This window comes from Coregonus clupeaformis, chromosome 3, assembly GCF_020615455.1.
Source record: "Coregonus clupeaformis isolate EN_2021a chromosome 3, ASM2061545v1, whole genome shotgun sequence".
Classification (NCBI taxonomy): Eukaryota; Metazoa; Chordata; class Actinopteri; order Salmoniformes; family Salmonidae; genus Coregonus; species Coregonus clupeaformis.
Genome location: NC_059194.1, coordinates 40,325,770 through 40,348,936, shown reverse-complemented (window position 1 = coordinate 40,348,936; position 23,167 = coordinate 40,325,770). Strand labels below are relative to the sequence as shown.

The 23,167-nt window shown below is 43.3% G+C and overlaps 2 protein-coding genes and 2 non-coding genes across 5 annotated transcripts; 3 read left to right on the top strand and 1 right to left on the bottom strand.

Annotated features, from left to right (window-relative positions):
* The first annotated feature begins 213 nt into the window (after positions 1-213).
* rps3a (ribosomal protein S3A) lies at positions 214-5,606 on the top strand. 2 transcript variants are annotated; one of them, XM_041873289.2, is made up of 7 exons: positions 214-321; positions 1,159-1,262; positions 2,103-2,290; positions 2,955-3,163; positions 3,461-3,570; positions 4,175-4,330; positions 5,138-5,606. In XM_041873289.2, exons 1-6 carry the CDS (start codon positions 260-262, stop codon positions 4,300-4,302), a joined length of 801 nt encoding a protein of 266 aa, XP_041729223.1. In that variant the 5' UTR covers positions 214-259; the 3' UTR covers positions 4,303-4,330; positions 5,138-5,606. The 2 variants fall into 2 exon arrangements, with proteins under 2 accessions (XP_041729223.1, XP_041729222.1); XM_041873288.2 differs by lacking the exon at positions 5,138-5,606 and having other exon boundaries at positions 4,175-4,340.
* On the top strand, positions 1,976-2,035 carry LOC121560271. The gene has a single exon (XR_005998926.2). It is a non-coding gene; the product is annotated as a small nucleolar RNA SNORD73 (small nucleolar RNA).
* Positions 3,598-3,729, top strand: LOC121560272. Its single transcript, XR_005998927.1, has one exon. It is a non-coding gene; the product is annotated as a small nucleolar RNA SNORA17 (small nucleolar RNA).
* On the bottom strand, positions 5,543-20,007 carry sh3d19 (SH3 domain containing 19). The gene is made up of 21 exons (XM_045208921.1): positions 19,679-20,007; positions 17,598-17,637; positions 15,446-15,486; positions 15,013-15,052; positions 14,430-14,565; positions 13,875-14,055; positions 12,576-13,678; positions 12,387-12,405; positions 12,175-12,285; positions 11,589-11,701; positions 10,819-10,859; positions 10,460-10,691; positions 9,849-9,917; positions 9,483-9,629; positions 9,157-9,229; positions 8,732-8,862; positions 8,219-8,519; positions 7,499-7,545; positions 7,147-7,333; positions 6,528-6,637; positions 5,543-6,417 (listed from the first exon to the last, which is right to left on the bottom strand). Exons 1-21 carry the CDS (start codon positions 19,887-19,889, stop codon positions 6,307-6,309), a joined length of 3,444 nt encoding a protein of 1,147 aa, XP_045064856.1. The 5' UTR covers positions 19,890-20,007; the 3' UTR covers positions 5,543-6,306.
* Between the last annotated feature and the right edge of the window lie 3,160 nt (positions 20,008-23,167).

The window sequence follows — 23,167 nt, the reverse complement described above, 5'->3', positions numbered from 1 at the left end:
TCAGGATAGAAATAACAATATTGTAGCATAACAATACTATATCATTCAATGTAGCAAACACTTCCTGCATTTGTCAAATGTTGTTACAACGTATCAAAGAATGGACTGCGATATCACGCTAGGCCAGTAGATGACGACAACGTGTTAGTTTTGAGGTCTCAACATATCGCGAGTCGCGAGATGTGAGAAATCTCAGCTCGGGTCTCTTTAACACTCGCGATAATTCCTATTTCCTTCTCTTTCACTCCCTGTAGCCAACATGGCAGTCGGCAAGAATAAGAGGCTGACCAAAGGCGGCAAAAAAGGTGCCAAAAAGAAGATGTAAGTAATGCAATTCATCCATTAAATCATGCAATACACACTATCGAGTTCAGGTTTGTGACTTTCAATTTGAAAATGTGAAGGATGAAGTAGATTTTGACTGGATGCCCTTAGGCCGGTCACCGTTGCTAATCTGCTAGGCTCACCGCGCAGTCTGTGTTCATTAGATGACAAGAGTTTGTGCATAAGCGACACTGAACTGTTATGTTAGAGACGGTCAAAGTCATTCCACAGGCTGCATATAGTGAAGCATTTATATAAATGTGCCGAAATGCACAAATTGCCTGTAATCTAGAAACATCGCCTGTGTAGCAAGCTGCCTAACTTCATGTAGTTACGGTGGCTAACAAGATGGCAGACATGTCCACGTTATGTTCACGTATGGCTAACGTTAGCTAGCTGAAGTGTTTTCTACGAAATGGTGTGGTCAAACAAATTAATGAATTGTAGCCAAGCCAGCCAGGGCTACATGTGCGTGGTGCCAACCCTTCAGTCGTTAGCGAGAAAAGGCTCATTTGTCAGATGAGATGTGAGCTTCTGCTATTTAGTCAGCCAGTTACCTGGGCCCTACATTAATAGCTAGCTCTGCTATCCCAGTCATGTTTTATTGATTATTCAGGTGCCCGTTGAATTTCCACGTTTGATTGTACTGGAAGTTGACGTTCATACCAATGCCAGAATCATTGTCAAATACTATCTTAGCTAGGTAGCCCTTTGGTTTCACCTAAACAATACTGTAACCTTAGTTTATTCAGCTAGCTACATAGGCCTGTCGTCAAAGCAACTAAACACATTAACATAACTGATATTGACCACCCTACTTTCTCTATCCCCCAGTGTCGACCCATTCTCCAAGAAGGACTGGTATGATGTCAAGGCACCCGCAATGTTCAACATCCGCAACATTGGCAAGACATTGGTCTCCAGGACTCAGGGAACCAGTAAGTTTGCTTTTCCTACATACAAATGGAGCAACACATGGTTCAGTGGTGATGGCTACCAGTTTGAAGACTAGCATGGAACAAACTAACTGTAGACAGAACCACATGGTTCTGTGGAGTTATAGCGCAGTTTGGAAACTGGGAGTTGACTAAAGTGATGTGACTGGAATGCTAACTTTTAACCTTTTACTGTAACCAGCTAGCTAGGTAGCCTAATTCAACTAGCTATGGGACACAACTTCGGGAGTCTATATATTGGTTGGACTCCCTGAGTTGTGCATCGTTCTGGTGTATGGTGACTGATGATAACCCTACCACAGCGGGCTGGCATTAGACCACACATTTCATGCAAGACTTCCTACCACAAAATCTACCACTTTACATAGCAGGAATATGGTGCTGTTCGGACAAAGGTTGGATTCTGACGTTTATTTAATAGAACACATTTCACTCTACTTCTGGTAAGTAGAGATTATACATATGCGTGTGTTAGGATGTCTTTTTGTGATGCTGGCTATATTGTGATTGGGTTATTTTCCGTCAGCATACACCAGAACGATTCACAACTCGGGGAGTCCAACTATTACACTCCTGAAGATGTCAGTTAAATTCAACATGGGTTTGTTGGTCAGTAATGTCCCTTTTTTAGTTTTTCCGCTTTTAAAATTGTCTCATCTTGTCCGTTTTGTTTGTACCGTACTTAACACAATGGGAATGCATGATGACAAATTGTTTCGGCCCAATGATGGTCACTGATAAAGATATCCGCTGTTCCCTGCCTTGGTCTCCATTCCCCTCACTGTGTCCCACATCAACTAACCCAACTGTTTGTTCTACTAGGAATCGCCTCCGATGGTCTGAAGGGACGTGTGTTCGAGGTGAGCCTTGCTGACCTGCAGAACGATGAGGTGGCCTTCCGCAAGTTCAAGCTGATCTCAGAAGACGTGCAGGGCAAGAACTGCCTGACTAACTTCCACGGCATGGACCTGACCCGTGACAAGATGTGCTCCATGGTCAAGAAGTGGCAGGTGAGGATGGAGCACAGCTGGATTTGTGGAGATTGCATTATAGTTTTGATGATATGCATTTATAATCACAATACCAAATGTATGGATATGGGTCATACTGTCATTAAAGGTGCAATATGTAGAAATCACTCTGCCATTTCCCGGTTGCTAAAATTCTAATCGTTTCAGTTTGTGACGAAACAACCAGTCATTTTGTAAAGAATCATTGTACCATCTAAACTGCTGTGAAATCTTTTCCATAACCAAAAATCAGGTGTTTGAAGCTGGTGTACAAAAGTAAAGAATGCAAAACTTAACAGGAAGCATAGGAGAAAAACTCATATAGAACAGATCTACCGCTTCTTCTTATTGTTGCTTTAAATGAGAATGGGAGCTATAACTCACATTTCTATGTGACTTTGGTCGGGTCGGCCAAAAAGTGACATATTGCAACTTTATGCTGAAAGGCGCTGCCTTTCCGCCATAGTTTGTTTCTCAGAACATGTGGAATGTGAACCACAATTTCAACATTGTACCCTAATACTGTCACACCACAAAGTGATATACCATTATGGGTAATCTCAACACTGAATTAACCTCTGCCCTGTAATGTTATTGATCACATGTTGGGCCCAATGTACCCAAAACTATATTAATTTACCTTTATCCTGCCCCCCACCGCCAGACCATGATTGAGGCCCATGTAGACGTGAAGACCACCGACGGCTACCTCCTGCGTCTGTTCTGCGTTGGCTTCACAAAGAAGCGCACCAACCAGATCAGGAAAACGTCGTACGCCCAGCATCAGCAGGTCCGTCAGATCAGGAAGAAGATGATGGAGATCATGACCCGTGAGGTCCAGACTAACGACCTGAAGGAAGTCGTCAACAAGCTGTAAGAATGCTCTTCCTCCTGATGCTGGTTCGCCACTCTGTTGGGAAGATGTGGTCCATGTGAAATGCATCATGGAGAGCATGTATAAACATGCATATTAGTTAGCCATTTGATGAAGCAAATTATTCACTTTTACTGCATCTGAAATTGTGGACAGTTAAGTTTCAATGTCTGAATAAGTTGAATGGCTTTCAATGAAGGTAGCCAGTAAATTTAACTAGAGCTCTCAGCCTGTCATTCAGTCAGTAGCCAAGCCAGGTTTTCTGTTACTGATTCACTTTTCCCTTTGTTCTCTAGGATCCCTGACTCTGTTGGCAAGGACATTGAGAAGGCCTGCCAGTCCATCTACCCCCTCCACGATGTCTACGTCAGGAAGGTTAAGATGCTGAAGAAGCCCAAGTTTGAGTGTAAGTCCCCTTTAACCTCAAACCTATCCTGCCCCTTGAGGCGTTGCAGTCCGACTGAACGTGTCGAGCCTGTGTCATAAGGGGCGGAGAGTGAAAGGGTTATGTCTACGCCGAGGACCTAGAACGGTGGGTACTTGGAGTGATCATAGCTCCGACAGATTGCACAATACTAGACAATGGATTGTGTAAAATAAAGACTTCAGGATCTTTGTCATAAACTTACCATGCATTAGAAGGACCTCCAAAAATACAACCTTAACCTAAAATACCCAGGGTTAATAAAGGTCCCCTTTAACATTGAGCTAGGTTTAATCATGACCACAGTAATGTCCCCCTCCCCAGCATCTGGCAGCAATCATATCATATCCACACTTGTTTCTGTGCAACATGATTGTATCCTAACATGCTGTTATGGCTGCGTTTACACAGGCAGCCCAATTCTGATATTTTGCCCAATTATTGGCATAAAGATCAGAATTAGGCTTTGTAAATGCAGCCTAGCATACTAATTTTTCCTAAGTGACTTATCCAATGTGTTTCTCTCTAAACAGCCTGTTGAATTGTACTCTGGCATTGTGCTGAGATTATTCTTGTCTCCTTACAGTGGGCAAACTGATGGAGCTCCACGGTGAGGGTGGTGGCAGCAGTGCAGCCAAGCCCTCAGGGGACGACACCGGGGCGAAGGTTGATAGGGCGGACGGCTACGAGCCCCCCATCCAGGAGACCGTCTAAACACCCTCTGACAGATTTAATAAAAAATGTAAATGAGACTGCAAACTGTTGTCTTCTGTTAATGGGATGGTTGTTTAGTAATGTATTTTGTATAGAGCTTTTCTTTTTAGGCCGACAAAGCATTTATGGTTACTATTTATACTGAACAAAAATAAACGCAACAATTTCAAAGATTTTATGGAGTTCCTATAAGGAAATCAGTAAATTGAAATACTCATTAGGCTGTTATCTATGGATTTGAAATGACTTTACAGGGGTGTGGGCCTGGGACTGCATAGGCCACCCACTTGGCAGCCAGGCCCAGCCAATTAGAATTTGTTTTCCCCACAAAACGGCTTTATTACACAGACAAATTCTAAAAAGACGGAGACAGCTTTATTTCAGCTACTGAGACATGGGACCAACACTTTACATGTTGCATTTATTTTTGTTCAGTGTAGTATTTTATGCTGTGATGTTACCATGGCACTCATGCTCAACGATTAAGATTCAAAGGGGTCAATTACATTGTATTGCAATATTATAGGATAATGTAATTGACTACCATATGGCGGTAAAATAAGCCCTTTTCAGTATTGTGGTTTTCGGTACTGTAAAAACAAGCAGACTTCTCGGGCCTACGATGTGGTGTCTTTTCTGTCCTCAGGAAAAAATCTTGGTGTAAAATGTGTATCCCAAAAGGCTTTAAATAAGGTCTGGTGTCCTTTACCTTAAACACATTCTTGAAAGGGAATTTTGTGCATGTAGGCATTTTTGCCATATCCCCGGTGTTATCAACTTCCGAGAAATAAGCCATAAAATACTTTCATTTGTCTTAAATTCTTTTGTATTTCAGATTTGTCCCTGATCACGTTCCATCCTTTTGGTCATAATTCTCCATTCAAGAAAAACCCCTTCCTACATTGACGCCACATTCAGGAAGTGTCCATTTATTTGGTTGGAAAACAATGGTGCCAAGCTAAATATAAACCCTCAGTTATCTATTTTTCATGTTATTCTGTATGTCCCAAGCATACATTTCCACCGACCCTGTTAGGCTAATTTGGAGAATTACCCACATTTCAAAATGTTAATGTTTGAGAGAAGTTAAAATCCTGTTCAAGTGTTTTTTAGGATCCACATTTCCACCCTGTTAGGATTATGCACCCACATTTTTTGGGGGTCAAAACCTTTTTCGGACACTTTTTCCACTAAGTTACGAATGACCCTGTTAACAGATGTAAATCATTGTCAAGGAGACTTAATACAAATCTTTATTTCATGAACCAGCTCAGCATTTGAGAACAATAAATTACCAGAAAATGCTTTTTTTTAGGGTCTACATACATGCAGTATTGTAAGAACCACAATTCATATTTTGAGGAAATAGTGTACTACACCGGCTATATTTAATGTGCAATAGTGTGGTCAACATCGTGCATATCTGGATTGGAACAAGGCTGACAAAGGTTTTGTGGCATGAACCCCTCGGGTCATTTAAATGCCTGTTCAATTTACTTATCAGTTACAGCCAGCCATTATCGTAGATGCATTGTCATACAAAGTTATTTTATTACTTTCACAGGTAACACTTTATTTGGATAGTCAATCTGTAGATGCTCTACAGACTATCAGTAACTAACCTTAACCCTTATCCTAACAAACCTTACCAAGCAATTGCTTATCAGCAGATAGTATGACCACCTGTAAAGCATATACAGATTGACTATCCAAATAAAGTGATCCTTTCACATTTATAAATACTATTAAAAAAACAATATTGCATTCGAAAAGACGCCCAATAGCCTTCTGTGGGAGATTGACTGGACAATTTTTCAGCATTCAAATTAGAGAACTACTGCAGTCCAGTGGGGCAAATAGGCACTTTGGTTCTTTGGAATATTCAGTTTCCTATCGTCTTTCAGGGTCTCATATTTCCATAGTTCAAAGTCATTACTTGAGATGAAACCACAGACACAAAATGGTTCCCGTAGTGCCCCAGTGTCTTTGTTAACGGTAGATTACTCATGACAGCACTTGCACATAATTCTTAGGCACCAACGCTTGCTTCCCCCTCAACTCTCCCAGGAACCATTCATCGTCAATGGACTCCAAGTTGGTGATGATATCCCCCGCCTATAACAAGAGAAAGGAAAGGACTAGTACCTGTAGTATGTATGACTGTTGATTGTAACAAACAGAAATGTTAACTCTTTTCGAATGTTGACAGTAGAAGCCAGAAATACCTTCAGTGAGAGCTCCTCATCACATTCAGCTGTGAAGTCGAACAGGGCTTTCCCTCTGCTTCCTTCTCCATTAGGCACACTCTGCTGTCTGTCCCACACTGGAGAGTTGCCTGGACAGAGACAAAGGGAATCATCAGTACCTTAAAATGTCCTTATAATGAGAGGTTATTCATAGTAAACGTCATACTATGCTGCCCTATGAGTAGGCCAGGAATACCTGTATGTATCAGAGGAGGCTGGTGGGAGGAGCTATAGGAGGATGAGCTCATTGTAAAGACTAGAATGGAATAAACTGAACAGTATCAAACATACGAAAACCACATTTTTGTCTCCGTTTCATTTATTCCATTCCAGTCTTTACAATGAGCCAGTCCTCCTATAGCTCCTCCCACCAGCCTCCTCTGGTATATAGGCTTATTCAAACTCTGTGGGTTTTGCGTTGACTGTATCAGTAGTGTTTTTTTTGTCATGTGTCAATCATCACCACAGCAAAGTTATTTGAATTGAATTAAACCAAAAGTATAAATATGTCCCGAGATGTAAATATCAAGCAGACAATTGTCTGCGCACAATTGACCTTCTACCACAAGATGGCGCCATAAGAATGCCCTATTATTACCTGAGCTGGTCTCTACGAAGGCTGTGGGGAAGAATCCTTCTCTACCGTTGAGCCTTCCAGAGCACCACTCGGCGTCTACATGCTCTGTGACCAGGATACGGTCTCCCTGTTGGAAGGACAGTTCCTCTTCTGTCTGGCCTACAAAGTCATACAGAGCCACGGCCCACTCCACTCCTGACCAACCAGACTATAGACAGGGATATACAGTACATGTTAGTGGACACCCTCTCAAACTCCCGCTCTCATACACAAGCTCTAATCATTGGATATACACACAGACACAAACAGCTGTATCATGACGTTAGTTTGCGTCATGTTGTAAAGACGGGTAACAGTACCACATGAACCATACCTGTATGGGTTTGGCAGCCTCTTGGGTCTTGGTTGAAGAAACCATGCCTGAGAAATGCAGTATTGGTATTCAGATAGAAAGCATATTGTGTTGACAGTTGCTGAACATAAAACTGAATGGGGAATGAGTGTGTGGGCGTACACTAGTACTCTATGCTACTTTACACTGCTAGAGCCAGTGAGAACAACACGTAGCACACAGAGTGAGCTGGATCGTATTAATAATAAGGTCTTAGTACAGGGGCTTACACAGAGCTCCTGACTTAATGAAACAAACATGTTGCACAGATTGTATACATTCCACAGAGGGAAGTATCAGCCTACTAAATATGAGAGCGGTGGAGGCAGTCCACTGTAGACTAGTTCTAGAGAAACCCTTTGTTTTGGTGGACAAACCGCAACAGGGGTACAGGAAACGTGACGATACAGCTAAAATCCCCCCGTGCCAAGAATAAATATTTCACTGTGTTTGTGGCCTTGCCACCTTTGACATTGATCTTACACTCTGACCTCAGATACAGTATGCCAGAATGACATGATCTTCCGTGGGAAAATTCCAATGTCTCCAATTCTCTGATTATGTTTACAATGTCAAGATAGGCACACATATCTCAAGCCGAGGTTCCTTAATGATTTAAAGGTCCAGTCTGTGATATGTAAATTAATATACAGTATATTCCATTTTCAAGCTAAGAAGTGGGCCTTAAATTAAAAGTCCTACCAGGTAGTGCCATCTTGATTGGGAATGATTGCTGTCGTTGGGGTTGTGGTTGTGGAGGAGGAGGAAGATCTTCTATGATATCCACAAAGTTGATGGGGAAGACTCCAGTGTGAGCCCCTATCTGTCCCCTCGCCCACTCCTCTTCCATGTACTCCTTTAGCTGAATCACGTCTCCCTCAGAAAAGGTTAGCTCGTCACTCTGCTCACCCTCGAAGTCGAACCGTGCCACACACCTCGGCCCACTGACTGTTGCAGGTGGGGGCCTTGCCTTCTTTGCATTGGTCGGTGTTGGTGCATTTGACTAAATAGAGAAAAAGAGTCATAATCAAAACACATTAAATAGCTGGACTCTTTTGTATTCATCCTATAGATCACTTTATGGGCTGGTTTCTCACACAAAATACTTTAAATAGAGATGATTTATTCAACAGTTTTTCGTTCAGGAGTAGGCTTAAGTCTTGGAGTTGGAAACCAGCCCTCTCTCTATAGCTGAAACATTGACTGGAGTCTTACCATAACTTTGACGTAGTTGACAGGGAAGAAGCCAGAGGAGCCTCTACAGGAGCCGCGGTACCACTCACTGTCCACCTGCTCCACATTGGTCACCACATCCCCCGCCCTCAGACCCAGCTCCCCTGGACCCTCTGGATAGGATACAACACATGTCAATCAAATCCCACTGCTGACACCAACTGACAACACAAACTCCAGCATGAACTCTACTTTGTGGATATCAATTGCTGGGGGAAAAACAGAACTAAGCATAGCTATAAAAACATGCCAGCCATATTGGAATTTATTTGACATCTAATAAATGACTTAAAACATTCTAAGGTGTACAGTCCAATAGCAGCTGTGTTTGTTGGTATAGGACATAGGAGACCTGTTAGGTTGTGTGTTGTGGTGGTCAGTGTGCCAGAGTAGGTACTGTTCTGTACCTGGGGTAAAGTCATGGAGGACCTGCACCTGCAGACCACTGCTGCCTCTACGAGACCCAACTGGGCTGGCACCCTGTAAGAAGAGAAAACACATCCAGGTGTACGTGGAATTTAAAGAAACACATACAAAAAGAGGGATTTAGAGACTTAACTAAAAAATAATTTTCAAGGTTCACAATGAAAGTTCATACTGTATGTGGCTACAAAGAAATACAAACCAATTGGTGCTAGACATATTAAATAGAGGGTAGCCAAGTTGCCTGGCGGTAGTAAGAGGGCAGACATGTTTTGATTGACAGCTCATTGTCACTGGCTGAAGACATTACCTGTGACAGAGCTGGTTTAGCTGGGGCACTGGAGAGAGGAGTGATGACTTTCATGTGAGACTTCTGGACTCGGCCCCGGATGTCTCCCACTTGACATTCAAAGGTCTTGTGGTCGAGCTGCTCGACCAGCAGCAGCAACTCATTTTTCTGTGGGAGAAAATCAAGAAGCATTTGTTGTTATTCATTTCTAATAAATCGTATTTTCCTTAGAGAAAAAAATATTACAAAACAGTAAGGTGAAATAAGTAAATCCATAAAACTAGTGATCGAATCAGGTTTAAATACAGTAGTCAGTAACATTTTCTCATACCATGTTCTTGTTGTTGCTAGAAGCAAAACCTCCAAAACATGCAGACAATGATTTACCTGGAATGAGAGTTCCCCTGTGTCTCTCCCATTGTAGTCAAACTCTGCTATCCCATGGGGAAGTCCAAGCTAGAGGAACACACATGACAAAGAAAACATTCAGAAAACATACACTGGCCTACCATGTGACACTTGCCACTACTACAGTACACAACAGTTCCACTGAAATCCAACATGCCTTGGGGGCAGTAGGGGCAGAGCAGGCTGCCTTGGGGGCAGCAGGGGCAGAGCAGGCTGCCTTGGGGCAGCAGGGGCAGAGCAGGCTGCCTTGGGGGCAGTAGGGGCAGAGCAGGCTGCCTTGGGGGCAGCAGGGGCAGAGCAGGCTGCCTTGGGGGCAGTAGGGGCAGAGCAGGCTGCCTTGGGGGCAGTAGGGGCAGAGCAGGCTGCCTTGGGGGCAGTAGGGGCAGAGCAAGCTGCCTTGGGGGCAGTAGGGGCAGAGCTGGCTGCCTTGGGGGCAGCAGGGGCAGAGCAGACTGCCTTGGGGGCAGTAGGGGCAGAGCAGACTGCCTTGGGGGCAGTAGGGGCAGAGCTGGCTGCCTTGGGGGCAGCAGGGGCAGAGCAGGCTGCCTTGGGGGCAGCAGCAGAGCGGGGTGGGAACTCTAAGCTCTCACCGTGTATTGGTTGTAGAGACGGTGGCCAGGGTTGGGCCTGGGGGGAAGCACAGGTCCCTTCCTCTTGGTCTTCTGAGCCTGGGGCTGCTTGGGTGATGGAGCTGCTGATGAAGCTGGTGCTCTACGGGTGGAGAGGGATTGACGTGGACCATTTATCCGGGGTGGGGGTGGCCTTCCTGGGCCAACTTTTGCTGGAGGTGGGCGAGGAGGGAGGACCTTAGCTCCACCAGGCCTGGAAGAGATCAACAGCAGTATGAAGTTAATTAAAGCCATGTGTCTAGGACTGTATCTAATATGTTATCAAAGGATCTTTACCCCTCTTTATCCCCTAAAATGACCCACGATGTGATGTTACTGACCGAGGAGGGAGGTCCGGTATGGGCTCAGAATCAAAGGACTCCTACAGTTCAAATCAACAGAAAAAAGGTAGTTACTATTTATGTTCAAAGAAGCAACGTGGCTGTCTAAAAAACAGATGTGAATTGATGACAACCAGGGTACTTCTCTAATCTCTCCCAGATCACATCTAACACCACATGGGATTGAATGACCTCCCCTGAACAAAACAGACTTACTACGCCTACTACCTTCGCAGCGCTCAGCAACTACGGAAACCAAGTTAATGACTGCTCAATGTGCCTTTCCTTAGCCACTGCTAACAGCTAGCTGTACAGTACTAGCCAGTCATTGTTTAAACTACACTGGCCACTTTGTGTGGAGGTGAATTTGAGTGGAGGTGAATGTGGGCGGTTGGCAGGTAAAAGGCTGGTTTGTCAGGCTGGTTTAGCACTGCTTCTGACGGGGCTGGTTTTCAGGCCACCATGAATGAACTGACTCTAGATAATCGTGAGTGACGCTAAAGAAAAATACAAAGTAGCACTTTGTCCTTTTAGCTAAGCCTTCTTGGTGCACAAAAGCCCAGTTATGTCATAGCCAAGCCGGCCGGGAGCTATTGACTGGCTCTGGCTTCCCCAAAGAGAGTGCAGTATTGAGGTGGTGAGGAGGAAGAACTAAACTGTCAGTACTCTCTTGTGTTTTCTAGTAGTAGAAGAGAAGGTAGGTAGCCTACTGTAGATCAATAGTACTTCTGTTGGAGAAGTAGAATGGGAAGGAAGGTGGTAGCCCTTACCTGGAAGGGGAAGAAGCTTGAGATGCTTTGTTTAAAGGTCACGGGGGATGGCTGTGACCCCACAGGCTTCTGTGTAGGGAGAGGAGGAGGGATGTCCAAAGTCCCATCGAACACTGTGAGAGAAAACCATCAATGTTTAGACTGGACACACTGTACTGTAAACTGTACAAGGGTTTGGGATTATTGTATTTTTGCACTAACTCAATGGCTTGGTGTTGCCATGAATGAACGCTTTGAGATGGAACATGCAGATACTCGAACTACATGTTGGAGTAAATAAAGTATTGAAATCCGGATTAACTGACTCACTTATCAGGAGTCGACTGTACACACTCACTAAGACACCCAAGCACAGACACACACATATTCAAACATACACACCTACAGTTTGTTTGAGAAAATGGCTCGCCAGCAAAAATTCAATGGCATCTAATCCATCATTTGGTTATGTCAAAACCTTTTATTTTTGGTAGATCCAGATGGAGATCAAAGGGCCTTTATATTAGGTCATACATGTGTGGATATGGAGCACTCCACATAACTCACTACTCCTTTATAGGTCAGAGAGTAGAGCAGGTGGACTCACGTTTTCCTTTACTGGGCACTCTAATGGTGGTGGGTCTTCTGGTTACACTCTGTCTGGTGAAGGAGCCACTGCCGCCCACATCACTACGCACAGGCTTCACTGGGATATGGTCTGGAGAGAGGCAGAGATGGCCAGTGTTGACTCATCCATTTTAGTTAACATATGGGTCCTGCATAAGTACGATATGACAAATTCTAAGCTATGTTTAAAACCTTTAATGCCAACTGCAGGCTAGTGACATTTTTTTGTAAAATAGCATCAATAAAAGGGGTTATAATGATCTTATATGTGTTATAACTATCCTTAGAACACTCATACTACTAAGTTAACCAATTAAGTCTGTGGTGAAATGCATGCTGCTGTACTTACTCGTGGGGTTGTCCATGTATTCATTCCCTTGCCTCTGTGGTGGTGATGGAGGCCGAGTTGTGGTTGTTGAGGTTGAGGCCCAGCGGCTCCTTGCGAGGCTTCTCTGGAGAGATAGGAGGTACCAACCTGGGTTCATCCTCCTCTTGGGGGAAGAGGCTCTTGGCTCTGGCCGCTATGGAGAGCCGCGACCGGGAAAGGATGGCTGTCTTGGTGGGGGATGGAGCCTCTGGTTCTGGTTCCTTGGGTTCTGGGACTACACTGGGTTTTCTGTAGAGCACGGGTCTGGGTGCTGGGGTTGGGTTGGAGGGAATAAAGGGAGTGGAGAAAATGGAGATCGCCCCCTGGTAGTTATTCCCGTTACTGGGCTTCTTGATTGAGGGCTTGGGGGCCAGGGCTGGGGCTGGTTTGGCTGAAATCACAGGGGGCTTGAGGTGCGCGTTCCTGGGTAGAGGCTCTGGTCGTTTGAACTCTGGTTCCCCATCGCCCTCCTGGCTCTCAAAGGCCTGGATCCGGGCCCGGATGTTACGTTGGCTGTGAAGGGCGGCCATGTCACCGTCCTCGTCACCTTCCTCGCTTTGGTCGCTCCCGTCAGTTGGCGTCTGATAGTCACTAGCGTCACTAGTGTTCTGGTCGTATTGGTTCTCGGGACAAAACACATCTAATAGTTCCTGTAGGTACTTCCCTGAGGGAGGAGCCTCGACTGCTGTGTCAGCTACAGAGCTGGAACCATTGAGCCTGACCAGAGTCTGAACTTTGACCTCCTCTGTGATTGGCTGTTTGTGAGATTTAGAACGAGGAAGAGGGGTGGGACGTTCAGTGGCTACTGGGACTGATGAGGAGGGGACTGTAGGTTCTAAGAACGTAGTGATAGTGCTGGGTTCCGAAGGTTTTATTGGCACATCCCATTGTACAGAAACAGATGGAGAGAGAGACCGGGTGTTTGGGATTGTACAGCTGGAATCTATTGGGCTGGCTTGGGTTGCGGCTGACTTGGGGTCAGTTTGGTTCTCAGTGTTAGTGGCTGTGGCGTCTACTTGGATGAGACTAGAATCAGATACAGCTGTTGCAGTGGTAGAGTCACTTTGTAAAGGCTTGGGTAAGTATGGCCTTGGTGGCTTTTTAGGCTTTATTTTCACTGAGAAGGAAGAGATTAAAAACAATACGTTTAGCCTATACTCAAACCACTTATAAAAAACATAATGAAAAATGGAATATAAAGTGACGTTACACTGTTTTAGTCGTAGTAATACAAGGATATGATATGCCAACTGCAGAGTTTTCGTGACGTTGTCACCTAACCCATCTATAGTCATAATTCTCAAAAGTCTCACCTGTAGACTGTCTCTTCTCGATTGGCTGTGAGGCTGCAGTGCATTCTGGGCCAGCGGCGGCGTCATCCTCCACAGGGTCGGTCTGGGTGGCGATGGTCGTTGATCTCCGAGGGGTGGCTGTCGGCGTGACAACGGTCTCCTGGGTCTTCTCTTTGATCACCTGGTCATAGGATGGTGGGGGCTAAGACACGAGAGAGAAGGTTCACACACACACACACACATCACACACTCATGTTGTCAAAGTAAACGTGTAGCGGTGTGATTATTATAACTTGTATTCTACAAGCAAGCTTGCTACCGTCCTACATTGACATCCTATAGTAGTACAACATGCAGAACCTGCCGTGCTTGTTTCACTGCCAAATGTTATGTGTTTGCTTTGAAAGTAGTTCATCTGAAACATTACACTGACAACTGTGAAAGACACAGGAACATGGTAAGGTTGATCAGACAAAATCCAAGTCAAAATCCATGCAGAACACACCCAAACTGTGAACAGGACACCCTGCTGTCTCCCCTAGTATTAGAGGCTGATGTTAGTTAAATAAACAGTACCTGGGTTTCTGATTGGATGCTGCCCCCCCAGATGGGCTGGGAGGGAGGCGGGGCTGCCGTAAATCCCCCAGAAGCCCCTGGGAACCAGCCGTTGGCGGTGAGCGGCTCGGCTGACAGGATGGTGATCTCTGGACGTCTGAAAGACAAACAGGTAAATGACCCACAATGCAACTAGAGTACGTCAACCAAACGTGACATGCGGCATAATGTTGACACTTGTCTTATGTTGACAGAAAGCCTTATGTAGCCATCATCTTCTGTCATAAATAATGATATTGCTTTGTTTAACACCATTAGCCTTTTGTTTTATCTATTTTTGTATGCCATTTTATAGACCATATTACTTTCTTTGATGGTTATTCACCAGTTTAGTCGAGGACTGTAAGTCAACATTAATATCAGTACATTTCAAATGAAAAATGTGTATTGTACTGTAGAGCACAAGTTCTTTGCCCTGGTGCTCTTTACTGTGAAGCATATGGTGTTGGATTTTTGGAACAATGAGAGATGAACTGTATTCAATCAGAGAGATACAAAACAGACTATGAAGCTTTAGGAAGTATTATGAAGCTCCTCTGTTTACCTTCTGTCTCTGGTCTGTTCACTTTGGGTGCTGGTTCTCGCTGTGGGAGAAAATGATATGAAATTCATCTCTTTCAATCTGATATGTAATTGATTGAAAGAGACATTAAAAAAAAACACTTGGGGGATTCAATCATGTACAACAGCTATAGACCAGAGGAGGCTGGTGGGACGAGCTATAAGAGGACGGGCTCATTGTAATAGCTGGAGTGGAATTAATGGAGCGGAGTCAAATACATCTACCTATGGAAACCACATGTTTAACTCTGTTCCATTTATTCCATTCCTGCCATACAATGAGCCTGTTCTTCTATAGCTCCTCCCACCAGGCTCCTCTGCTATAGACAGACTTTAATCACGCTAGGTACAATATAAAAGTATGAGAATATACCAAATAATGAAATAATCGACAAACTCAATAATGAGAAACTCACTTCTCTTGATGGCAGCTCGTATTGTGGACAGAGGTCCTTGGCTGGAAGAGAGAAGAGTTACCATTGAGGAGAAGAGAGTTTGACTGGAAAATAAGATTTCTTACATTTATACAACCTGACAAAGCAAAAGTGTAATGCTGGCAACAGTCAGACTCCACCAGATGACTGCACTGGACAGATAGCGCTAATTATCCACACGCCAACCAGCCACTTTTATAGGGTTGAACCAGGACAGAGGATTTCTCAAAAAAATAAATAAATACAATCTCAGCAAATGCTCCTGACATTTAAAAACATTCAATTGTCATCCATAGGTAACCTAGACTTCATATATGATAAAGTAAAGAGATGAAATATACCCCTTTACCTCTGAAAGACCTGACTAAGTGCAGAGTAACACCAAAGGCTGATAACAACAGTGTTGATAGTTCCATCAAACCTCTTTAGCTGCAGTGGTCCTCTCTGCACTGCAGTTGCCACTGTGACGGCCACATCCTCTATCCCACTCCATCATCAACTCCAATCTACACAACACAGCTACTGCTGAATACTGCAACCAAAAGAAAAGCCTACCTCAGGTACATGCGCCTGTGAACACCAGCAGTCAGAGAGAGAATGGGACAAGTACCAGAGACGCAGGCACAAGAAAGAGGACGATAATTAAAAAGCCAGCCCTTTGAAGAGAGTTCAACCCTGCTTGCAACTTTCCACAATCCCTCTGCAGAAAACCCTTAAACGCAGCAGGACACAGATCCAATCCACTGAATATCCTTAGGCATCGTCCGTCTGTTACTGTAACAATGACTCAGTCTAACACTTCATCCTCCACATACATCTACCAAGCCAGGTGTGGTGTCCAAAAGTGCACTTCTGCAATATAACGACCCCCCTCTTGCTGATCTGATTTCACAGCTCTGATCTGACTTCCTGACTGGTGTAGTGTTGGAGATGACGCCGCACCACTCCCAGGCTGTGCCAGAATACGTTCCCAGAAGGGCCAACTACACAGTCTCACCTGGGAGAAAGAAGAAAAAGACAGAATGGGGTCGTGTTCATTAGGGCACACAATGGAATGTTTTTAAAACATTTTGCAACAGAAAATGAAAATGTCTTATTGGACAATTCCAGATAGTCCTTCCCGGTTTGTTTCCATATGGTGCTTAATGAACACGATCCAGACCAGACCCCCATAGGCCCAGAACCTTTAACACATCCTGCTCATTAACTGAACTGGAGATGAGATGTAAACCATCTGGAGAGAAAGACAGCTCCCCCCTGCCTCTCCCACCACATTACTACATGGTTAATTAGGACCATTAGCTAAGCCCATAAACAAATAGAACAATATGACGTTAAACATCCAATAGTTGATTAAAGAAAGGTTTGTATGGGAACACGTTGACGTTTGCGTTACTTTAACAGAGGAGGCTGGTGGGAGGAGGAGATATAGGAGGATGGGCTCATTGTAATGGCTGGAATGGAATCAATGGAACGGTATAAAACATAGACATATGGAAACCATGTATGACTCCGTTCCATTGATTCCATTCCAGCCGTTACAATGAGCCTGTCCTCCTATATCTCCTCTCACTAGCCTCCTACTGGATTGGATTGGAAGACATTGAAAAGGTGCTGAGTTTTAATGAGTTGTCTAGGTAGGGTATACCATGTTGTGAAAGAAAGGTTACAGGGTTGGAGTCAGTTTACTGAATTGACTGAATTGAAATGGAATTGACCCTAACCCTGGACGGTAACCTATTTGGCTCTGGGGGCGTCAACAACAACTGACTCAGTGTGGTTCTGTCCCCCATTCAAAAAGCTCTGACCTCCGGACACAGTAGACACAGTGTCCGACGGTTTGTCAAAGAGGATGGATCAGTGCATTGTCTGCTGCTCTGCACCATTCACAACCTCTCCATCAGCAGAACTGCCTGTTAAAGAGACAGTGTTCTGGCCACTGCAGTCCTGACAGAACCGTAGAGCAACAGAGGTGTTTAGGTATAGCTGTAACAGCCTAGGGTTTATTCTGGAACATGCAACATTATCACAATGTTAACACTTTTCCTTCTCTGTACTGAGCAGAACAGACATATTGAAAATGCCCTTGAAAATGCACATGAAAATATGTAATTCAATGATATGCATGACTTACCTGGAATGAAAAGCCTCAGGCTTATTTCTCTCTGTTCGATCTGAAAAGAAAAGTAACCAGCATTTAATTTTAAACTGTCACATGAAAAACACATTTTTAACTAAGAAAATACCCTCATTTTAGATACAAACAAAGTAAGCTGCAGGTACAACACGACACAGGACAAGTGAACAAAATAACTATGGACTTTGCATACCGTCTTGCCATTCATCAAAAACTTGAATAACTAGACTCAGCTGGCTCAACATTCTAGTCTGTTCTTGATCAACCAGTTACAAAGAATGACATTGACATGCAAATAGTAAAAGCATTGACATGCAAATAGAAAAGCATTAAAAAATTTTTAAAAAAACATTTCTAAACACAAATAATTGTTTTGTTATTGCCCTCATCTTTATTTCATTAGTCCAGACATTATATCTGAACCATGATCTGTATAGCTACAATCTCAAAGAAAATCATATGTAAATAGGGGACCATGAGCAATATGAAATGGAAAGAATGGCTCTTCCTCATTCTAAAATTCCACACATTCAATGGCTGATTCTGGACACTTGACATTTTAGGGTCATTTCTAGACGGAATACAGCTTTTGTCAAGTTGACGTCAAAAGTGTAATTGTTTTGCATTTTAGCTAACCCTTTCCCAACCTTAACCTAGTTCCCTTAAACTGCTACGTTAATTCTCCTAACCTGCGGCGCAAGTACTCCTAAACCTGCTACAAAAAGTAAATTTTGACAAAAGCTGTTTCAGATGGAGCGAGCATTCACCAAGGACATGCTGTACAGGTGTCATAAGTTGTCATAAATGTGTCATGTCTTATTTCCATATATGAAAACTTCCAAAATATTATGAACAGATATCATTCCAAAGTTATGTCATCAGCTTTAAGATATGTAGCTGTATGTATTTGAGATACTGATCATTGGCTAGATTTTCATCTTGTAATTCTTAAAGCGTGTATTACTGAGGCCCAATATCACAGTACAACTATACTGTAGCCAACCCCCTTTCTGTCTCTGAAGTGAGATCAATTGATCACAGGTTCAAAGTCACACAATACACTTGAATTACCTGCATTATTTCCTTCCTTGACTTTCAACCAGTGACCTGGTTTTCAGACTCAAAAATAGATGATCTGACTGAGTGCCAAGACTGGAGCTCTCAGAGAGGTGGACTGGCTAGTGGCTAGTGATCCACAGAGCACAGCAGCTAAGCTAACATTTCAATTCATTTGACTATACGAGGGTATATGAGTGTATATGAGGCCTTTGCGCCATAGGAGCTCAAATAAATAAGACAAGTAGGTCATATGAGGTTATTAGCATCCCTTTGTGTTAAAGATCATTCCATTAAGCCATCTTAATATTTTGATACTCATTTTTGTTAGCATCCTGCTAAAGACCTGACGCCGTCGCCTCATTCTCTTACAACCAATATAATACATCTGTTACAATGTCTAATGCCACACCTACAATCTGCCATCTGCTACTGCCTCAAACTTATGTTACTGACTCTACTGATAGCTACTTTATTGAGGAAAAATGTACTTTATATGCCTGTGATATGTGGTTGTCCCACCTAGCTATCTTCAGATGAATGCACTAACTGTAAGTCGCTCTGGATAAGAGCGTCTGCTAAACGACTCAAAATGTAACATTTTTACCTCACTATGAAACAAAAAAGGTGAAAGGAAGTAACAGTTTATTGTTAGCGAATCAAATCCTCAGAGACATTTTCACACACTTCTTTGCACTTTGGTCTGTGAGAGATTGCCATTGTAACTGAGGCAGGTAAACAAAGAAGACAGAATGGAGAGAGGAGGTTTTCCAAGAGAAAATCGTTTCACATTTACATACCGGTAGATATAATGCCATACACACACACTGTTCAATGGAACAATGAATAGGATTCAATATCTAGTGGATTTTCAATATCTAACATGTGCTTCATTTACAAGTTACTGAGCTGTCAGTTGGAATACAGTGCAGTTCCTGCTGAAAGTAATGCCTATAACCTACTGTGAATTGTACTGACAACATAATCTCACAGTGAAACATAGCAACAAGAGATGCTCCTACCTGTTAACGTTTTAAACAAAATGTTACAAATGTCCAAAACGGTGTGTATTATTTCCTTCAAGTCCCTCCCTTCTTTCCCATGCTGTGTGACTGTGTAAAGAAACACAAACTCCACGACCACGAATGACAACAGAGAAAGGGAGGGGTCCATCTCGCTCCCTACTGGCTGGTGTGTTGACTTGGCTAATGTGATCAAATGGAATGTGGTCATTCAGGAAGTACCACTCTACTGTCACTCTCCTGCTCTACTGAGAAAGGTCAATGGAACACTACAACAAAATGACCCTCTGCTCTGATCTTAAAGGCACAGTTCACTCAAAATACAAATATGCCAGGCTTTCTTCTGGCCTTGCTTGTTATCAACTGAACCAGGTCATTGAGTGCATATTTATGTTATTATAGGGGTTGTTCTAGCCCAACACCTGTGTTAATCTAACAGAATCAAATCAACATGTTTTCTTCCTGTGTCAGAGAGAGCACAATACTGTCTGTCTGTCTGTCTTTCTGTCCGTCTTCCCTATTGGCAGGGTGTTAATGGTGGGCACACCCATTCTGACACAACATCTCTGTTGGCCAGATCCTTGTATTTTCCTATTGTAGCACCACTCCCTGCTCTGGAAACATGCATAGCTCTATTATTTGGTCACCAGTCTACTTCAGTGTTTGGAAGTAGGCTACAGATTAAAATCCTTTGCATACTGTGGGACTATGTTTTGCTTGATTAGAAGGTGGTTAACTGTTAATCTATTCCAATCCATCATGGATAGTACATCCGGACATAGCGCCACATCATTTTACATTTTAGTAATTTAGCAGACGCTCTTATCCAGAGCGACTTACGATAGTGAGTACATACTTTTTCGTACTGGTCCCCTGTGGGAGTCGAACCCACAACCCAGGTGTTGCAAATGCCATTCTCTACCAACTGAGCCACGCAGGAGCCATAACCTATCCTCTATTCTAGAAGTCACTCAGCAGGTAGTGAAACCATTATGAAATACACTTTCACTTTTGATTTGAGATAAGATATAGCTGTAGAAACAAGGCAAAAAGCACTCCATCCATAGAAGTACTTTCATTAGATACTTTGGGAAGTTTATTATTGTTGGCTTAGTGAAGGGGGCTCAACCCTCTCTCTCTGAGTGGTGGGAGAGAGACATTTGCCAGGTCTTGGACTCCTCCCTATGAGGGCTTTTATGGAGGACTTACAATAGTAAATATCCCATGACAGGTTATGGACAAAGACACAATAAATAAATAAATAAATATAATAAGGGCCGGAACGGCGCAAATGGAATAGCATCAAACACATGGAATACCATTCCACCTATTCCGCTCCAGTCATTAACATGAGCCCGTTCTCCCCAATTAAGGTGCCACCAACCTCCTCTGATATATGTTTGATGCCATTCCATTTGCGCCATTCCGGCCATTATTATGAGCCGTTCTCCCCTCAACAGCCTCCACTCACTATGTCACATTTTAACATCACTGTAAAGAACAAGTGGTAAGATGGGCTTGCATAATGTGCAAGCCAGGCCCAGGACTTCAAACCAAACCACAGAGAAGTCAGAAGTAAGGCTACATCCCATGTAGGGGTGAGGCTAGGCTATAAAGGCACAGATGTGTGGAGACAAGTGGCTAGTTCCCATCCCTAGTCAGTCCATAAAGAAGCCTCTTCCTCTATATCCCGATCCCGGTAACATGGTGTGTTCAGGAACGTGATCTCTCATATTCTGGGTTTATTTATACAGCGCAGGAATCTCTGCTCCTTGTATCCCACACAGGCAGAACACGCACTGATATCCTCATACGGTAGAATCAAAGTCTTCCCTATACTTTCTAAAAGGGAGTGTTTCATATGATTTAGGGTGAACTGGGGGTTAATGGCTGGGTAAGTGGGTTAATGGGTGAAAGCAACAGCTGAACATTAACTGTGTCCAATCCAGAGGCATTGTGGGTCAGTTTTGAGAGATGTTCTGTAGGAAGTCAAATCCACGGACCAGACAGGTCAGTAGGACTAGGCAATAGAAATAAGGAACCAAGTCAATATTGTGTGTCAATTATTGAACATTGTTTATCATGAATTAACATGATACAATTATCTGGCAGAAATAATTGTAATAATAATTTTTTTAATGGTATTAATTTTGCAGACGCTCTCATGCAGAGCGACGTACAGTAGTGAGTGCATACATTCATACTTTCTTTGTTGTACCCCCCCACACACACACGTGAAGCACTATGAAGATAGGTCAGTTGGACTAGCCAGTAGAAATAAGGAACCAAGTCAATATTAAGTCAATTATTGAACATCATTTCATAATTATTATCATTAATCAATGATAAACTATCTGGCAGAAATAGTGAAGCATTCTGGGTGATATTGAAATACCAGCTTTTGTACACTGCACATCTATTTTCTCTGTTGCGGTTCTACAGTACATTAATATGTACATCTCATTTGCTACAAGGGAAACAGGGTCCACATTAATATTTGAGAGCCTTTCCATCACACAAAAGAAAATAGTTATTTCACAACTGTCATTACGCTGCCTCCATGTGGAGTCAAATTGATAAGTAATGGATTTGTCGACGTCGAGTGGGGAAGCTAATATTTTACAACGGGACAAAAATGGGACGAGTCAATTAAAATCTAATATGCCTTTTTGGAAATAGGCAGTTTAATTGCCACATACTAATGATGGTTGGATTTGTATTAAGTGATAAGCCTCAGCTAAGGGAGACAGGATTCTTCAAAGGAAGACAAAATATGAATTCCTCCTCCTCCATAGTCCTACAGCCACCCGAGGTTGAGAGAGAGACAGAGAGCAAGAGAGAGATGCGGGGGTCTTCGTTACATGGGTGGGTTGTGCTGTGTCCATGTTTACATTTACATTTTAGTCATTTAGCAGACGCTCTTATCCAGAGCGACTTACAGGAGCAATTAGGGTTAAGTGCCTTGCTTAAGGGCAAATCGACAGATTTTTCACCTAGGAGGCTCGGGGATTAGAACCAGCGACCTTTCGGTTACTGGCACAACGCTCTTACCCACTACGCTACCTGCCGCCCTATTCATGTATTGAATCTCAATGGTTATATTCTGCTTGGGATAATAAACGGTCAAAGTGGAACAGATATTATGTCTACGACTATCAAAACATAACACTGTGACTGTGGAGCGCTCTATACTTGCATGAAAAACAGACAAGAGGAGACAGACATGATCATGTCACCTATGAATAACATGGAGTCAGGAGCTGATGCTTAACATGACTCATGTCAATACATGATTAGGTGATGTCAAAGAGCAGTCATCCATGGATGTTTGGGGGAAATGACAGTCTAAGGGAGATCTTGCTCAATGCAAGGAGATTACACTTTGGCCAATTGAAAATAAAGATGAAGAACAGTATGCACAAAGTAATCATCAATGATAACATATGCCATCATACGGCTGCATGTAATATGAGTCTAATGTATATTGCT